Raw genomic sequence first — 6,000 nt, 5'->3', positions numbered from 1 at the left:
TAAACCACACTCTAACTAACTGCACTCCCTGAAGAGATAATATTATATATTTGGAAAAATGAAATAGTGATTCCACAGAGAGGCAGGCAGAGGGGTCTACAAAATGCACTTGAAGGATATATCCAGGATGTCAAACTGACTCAGCAGCAAACACAGGTTAAAAAGATCAAGATAGTTAGCTAGAGCCGAACTAGTCTACAGATCACAGTTTAAAAGTGAACCACCACACCACTGGTGATCGCCAGAGAAGACAATGAAGCTAGCTACACTCTTCAGGGTTTGATTTTGGTTTTGGAACAGGGAAGAAACGTATTTCTCCTTCCAACCTCTCCAGGTAATGAGTAACGTTAATACACGATGTGATCCAGACACAACATTTAGCTTGAAATCCACAAAACCAGCCTGAAAATGAAGGAAATCTGAAATTATTGCATGAGAGTCTATGGGGCACAGCTGTGTCGTTGTCGCACCCTGGTCTGAGCGGGCCTGATGCTACGCTATGATTGGCCATTCTGCATCCGGGGGCGGGACTTAGAGAACGGTCAATGTGCTTTGCAACCAGAAGCAAATGTTTTATTTGCCTTCTGCCCCAGCTTGTTCTCATCCCCTCTTTGTCAAACACCACTGCTTTGTCAGTGACTTTGGTGTCAGACAGAGACACAAAAATGCACCTTTTGTGGCTGTATGATATGCCGCCAGGCGGCATCAGTTTATAATGCTGCCAAACTGCATCAGTTTGAAACACCTCCAGTAACAACTTAATGTAAGGGACTCTACATCACTTATGAGAGGGAAGAGGACGGTGCAAAAAGGGAGAGGTATGTCAGATAATTTTTTAAGCACTGCAAAGGGACAAATGTTTTTTTTTTTTTTTTGGCTTAGGGGAGGGGTATACAACTTAATGGCTGTATATACACCATATATATATATATATATATATCATATATATCTCTTATATTTTACTGCCGATGTTTAAAGAAAGCATGCATTCCAAACCAGAAGGCATTTTTTCTTTAAAAGTTATCAAAATGATACCATTTATGATATCCAGGAAGTGTAAAAACAGAAATGATCATTTCTGATGGTCCGTGAACACAGTACATAGGATGAATGCTTCTGTCAGAAAAAACATAATCAAATCCGAGTTTAAAATAATGATATTTCTGCGTCTGAAAAACCAAGGCATCTTCAGCTTGTAACTTTCAAACATCAAGTTTAAAAAAAAATCTAACAACTAATTCATAGTGGAGGGAAGGTCATGAACTTTCCACCAGTCACTCAGGAAGGTTTAAGGAAAAATGGTTGCATTTCCCAGATCCAGTTAAGAAGATCTTAGCGCTAAGAGCTTCTTAAGAACGCTCTTAAGCCTCCCGTGAAAGAAAAACACATTGCCCAGAGTGCTCTTAGCTTAAGAAGATCTTTCACTAAGAGGGAGTTGTAAGATCAGGCTGGCCCACTCCTAACAGTCTTCTTAGCGACCAAACGCTCACAGCTCCAGCCGCATCAGGCAAATTAATATTAGCCTACACAGAGATATTAAAACAGTGCGCACCGTATATATTTTGATCTATTTTAAACTTCAGATTTATATTGTTTAGCATTAATTGGTGACAGAAAATAACAAATTTCATTCTGAAAATATAAATCTGAAGTATAAAATAGATCAAAATATATACAGTGCACACTGTTTTAATATCTCCTTGCTTAGTGTAATATTAATGTGCCTGCCGCGGCTGGAGCTGTGAGTGTTTGGTCGCTAAGAAGACTGTTAGGAGTGGGTCAGCTCGATCTTACAGCTCCTTTTTAGTGAAAGATCTTCTTAAGCTAAGAGCAAATCTGGGAAACGCGTTTTTCTTTCACGGGCGGCTTAAGAGTGTTCTTAAAAGCTCTTAGCGCTAAGATCTTCTTAACTGGATCTGGGAAACGCGGCTATTGTTAGTTTATTTTGAAAAAGACTGTATGCATGTAACATTTCCTGTGAAAATGGATGTGTATTTTGAAAAGACACAATGGATGTAACAAGCGTAAATTGACATGGCATCCTAGAATGTCAGCAGACGCAGGAGTGTACCTAGCATGTCATATATGGACGTGAAAGTCCACTGACAAAGTGCCAATATTTGACGAGGTGGGATGAGAACGCGTTGTCTGCTTTCATTGAATGGAAGTGAGCAGGAAGCGAATATTCGCTGGTGATAACTTCACTCATGTGTGACATCGCACTAAAACTGTAGATTTAAAGGTAAAATTAAATAAAATACATCTAGGCCATTCTCACTTGCTATCCAGCCTTTGCATTCAGTTGCGTCATCTTTCCAGAATCGACATGCCAAATTAAAAATGTATGTATTTCTAAGCACTAATCTCTCTACATAGAAAGGGTCCTGTGTTGAATTAGAACAGGGGAGCAGCACGGTGCATGGTGTCTGTTGTCTTGATGAAAGTCTGTGCTGGGTCTGTCCTCTCGACATGGAGGCTCAGCTCTGTGCTCTTCAGCTGGTGGGCCTGGATAGTGCAGCAGACTGCCAGTTTGACTTAACGGAGTCTGAGCCCTGCTGAGTGTTTAGAGGAAGCCTCATCTTTGCAAGCCTGAGATAGATGCAGCATGCAGGGCCTTTCCAGGTGGCGAACATACAAACAAAACCTAGTACAAACTACAGCACAACTGAATGTGTCTAGTGGGTTGGGGGAGGAAACGTTCTTTAGAAATGAAGAGACAGAATGTAGTGACATGTGAATGAATTAAAGAGCCGGGGACAGGGAGGATGTGTTTCTGCTTCTCACCTTGTTTGATTCTCAGTGTAGTGTGGGCTGAAGGATGATGGGTGGCTCAAAGGTACACGCAGGGTTAAAAGACAAGTGGAACCCACACCTTTTTTTCTTTTGTTCTACTCCACAGCGTACAAAGATGTGTCATGTATGGGGGCAAAAAAGTGCCTCAAAATCCCTCTTTTTACCCTGTTTCCATACAAACATCTCATTTACATATGTGTTTTATTTCTGTAGTTCCTGGGATTAGACTTTGTCATATACAAAGAGCAGTTGAAAATTGGCCTGAAAAAGACTTCAAAATTACTCTGTGGCTGTACAAAATCATCTTTTTTCCTTGTTCTTGTTTTTTTCTGTTTTGTCAGAAGTAGCACCTTTGTGCTTTTACATATGCACTTTATAATGTTGCTTTTAAAGGTGGAAAACACCTTTTCCCACTCAATAAAAATATGTATATTTTCATAGAATACTCCTACTGCAAGCATTATAATCATCATTATCAATAACTTCATAATATTTCTTATAGCAACATTAGAGACAGTAACACTGTGTGTTAGGAATAATTTTATCCCAGAGTTTGGTAAAGCTGATCATCATACTTCCTCTCAGGATGTGTTTCTCTTCCATCACACCAGGTTTGCCTTTGTTAGGTGATTCCACTTCGGCTGTATTTTACAAACTGCTGGAGTTTGGCCTCCAGGCCCAGATCAAAGGTTTAACCTGAAGAGCTTCAGAGAGAAGAGGAGGAGCAAGAGCAGGACGGATGGAGGTGGGGGATTGGAAGAAGAGGAGAGGAAGTCTGGTTCTCAGTGGAACCGCTGGACTCCAAATCTTGGATCTTTGGTGTCCCGGATTTCAATCTGGAGGGGGAACAGAGAGAGAAGAGAAACAGCATCAAGAAACATCTTAACTGAGAAAAAATAAATAGACATGTTTGATGAGAAATGTGCCTAATCAGGTGAGCAAGAGAAGAGGGAGTGACACAGGAGGGAGCAGCAGGACTCATTCATGCTGTGTACTTTACACTGTACTGTACTGGAAACAACACTTTCAACACTGGCACACACTGAGCCGTGTTTATGAAGCCACAGAAGTGACAAATAACAAATGCATATTCAGTGTTGGGGAGTTAAATATAACTAGTTACTTGTAATGAAATGACAAATGACTGTAATTGTAATCAGTTACAGTTATCGAGAAAAAAGGAATTACACTGCAGTTACTAATCAAAATGTTGGTGATAACAGAGGGGTTACGTCTGGACATATTCTTCTCAGTTGTAAGATTGTATGTGGAATGAAACATTCATTGTGTTGCTTTGCATCTGTTGGCCGTGCAGGAATGTCTTCCATTGGCATAGCCTATTTCTGGAATTTTTTTTCAGCTTTATTACCCAGTTTAAAATATTCATTCATTCATTCATTTTCTAACCGCTTCATCCTCTTGAGGGTCGCGGGGGGGCTGGAGCCTATCCCAGCTGACATCAGGCGAGAGGCAGGGTACACCCTGGACAGGTCACCAGACTATCACAGGGCTGACACATAGAGACAGACAACCATTCACGCTCACATTCACACCTACGGACAATTTAGAGTTATCAATTAACCTAGTCCCCAACCTGCATGTCTTTGGACAGTTTAAAATATTTGTTAGAAAAATCAAATGTAATTACCATGGTAACATTACTCTGATAAGGTAATTTAAATAATTACATTATTACATTTTTAACAGGGTTACTAGTAATCTATAACCTATTACATTTCAAAAGTAAGCTTCTCAACACTGTGTATATTTAATATATAATGTTGACTTTAAGGGAGACAAAACCACATAATTCGAAATTGAGAGGTCGAAAGTATAAATGAACACATACACTGACTTAAAGGTCCAGTGTGTGGGATTAAGGGGGATCTAATGGCAGAGATGGAATATCATATTCATAACTTTTCATTAGTTTGACTTGTTTTCATTCGTTTATAATAACCTGGAAATTAGAATTGTGTTTTGGTTACCTCAGAATGAGCTGTTTGTATCTCTTATACAGAGCCCACCATGATGTTTACACAGTAGCCCAGAATTGACAAACCAAACAGTGGCTCTAAATAAAGACATTTTGTATTTTCACATCGGCCACCGTTGTTCTCTTACACGCTTGGCCCATGGTAGAGGTTTCAGTTGGTTGCAATCTGCATTGTCACCACCAGATGCCACTAAATCCTACACACTGAACATTTAAAGGGAGTGAGTCAAAATAGAAGTTGATATCCACCTTATTCCCAGCCCTCATGATACCTTGCCTGAGTTATGTGCACGACTCTCAGCGCTGAACTGAGACTGGCGTTTTCCAGTGGTAACAGTACACTAACAGTACGCTAATCCTCTTTTCAAGAGGGACTGGGAAATAAAACATGTAGAACACACCACCTGTTACACCTCACATGGTATAATGTGACCATACCTCTATCATCTCTGACAGCCATCTCAAAACATTTGTTGTTTTCATATTTAACCAAGCACGTTAACAGTTAGCTTGTCATATTGTTAACTTTAACAGAGCCTGAGCTAGTGTACAGTAAACATCTACTCCTTCTAAAAGATGATCTATGATTTCTTACAACTCATAAACAGACATTAACACATTCGGTATAAATTTCAGCTCCATGTTAAGTGAATAAATGTGATGTTTCTCAGATGATGCTCCACTTGTCTGCTGCTGCTGCTGATGATGATTTATTAAATCAGAGTTTTCCTGAGTGAAACATGACACTGAATTTAGTAGCAGACTTCAGTAATATCAGTCATATAATAGTAGTAGTAAAATAAATAATTCTAGACATTCATTTTTTATGATGTGAAAGAGGAACAATTAATCATTAACACATTCTCAGCCTAGATGACTAAATACATAATGTAAGGTATGATGCTGAGTTTATTTTATAATTGGCAATTTTCTAATGAGGGGTGAGAATCCAGTCAGAAAGGGAGACACAAATATCATGTAGTGACATTGAGCGACAGACCTGTCATTGTAGGTGTCATTCACTTCCATAAATTCTGATTTGATACTTCTCCGCTCTTGAAACTTTTATGGTGTATTATTTCTTCTGTCATTCCAAACACATGAAAACATACTGTAGGCCTATATACAGTATCAGAATAGGGTTTGCAAGAAAATGCAGGACAAATTAAGTCCTGTATTGGGTCAGTGAAGGACAGTGCGTTTTATTTTTC

At 39.4% G+C, this 6,000-nt stretch overlaps 1 protein-coding gene across 2 annotated transcripts in view; it reads right to left on the bottom strand.

Moving 5' to 3' along the window:
• Positions 1-3,044: 3,044 nt before the first annotated feature.
• lhfpl4a (LHFPL tetraspan subfamily member 4a) overlaps positions 3,045-6,000 on the bottom strand; it is a 75,884-nt gene continuing 72,928 nt past the window's right edge. For both annotated transcript variants that reach the window (XM_050036946.1, XM_050036947.1), the window contains one exon: positions 3,045-3,629. In XM_050036946.1, the coding sequence (XP_049892903.1) occupies positions 3,576-3,629 (54 nt within the window). In that variant the 3' untranslated portion in view covers positions 3,045-3,575. The remainder of the gene's footprint in view (positions 3,630-6,000) is intronic.

Source organism: Epinephelus moara, chromosome 24, assembly GCF_006386435.1.
Source record: "Epinephelus moara isolate mb chromosome 24, YSFRI_EMoa_1.0, whole genome shotgun sequence".
Classification (NCBI taxonomy): domain Eukaryota; kingdom Metazoa; phylum Chordata; class Actinopteri; order Perciformes; family Serranidae; genus Epinephelus; species Epinephelus moara.
This window is presented reverse-complemented; position numbering and strand designations above follow the sequence as displayed.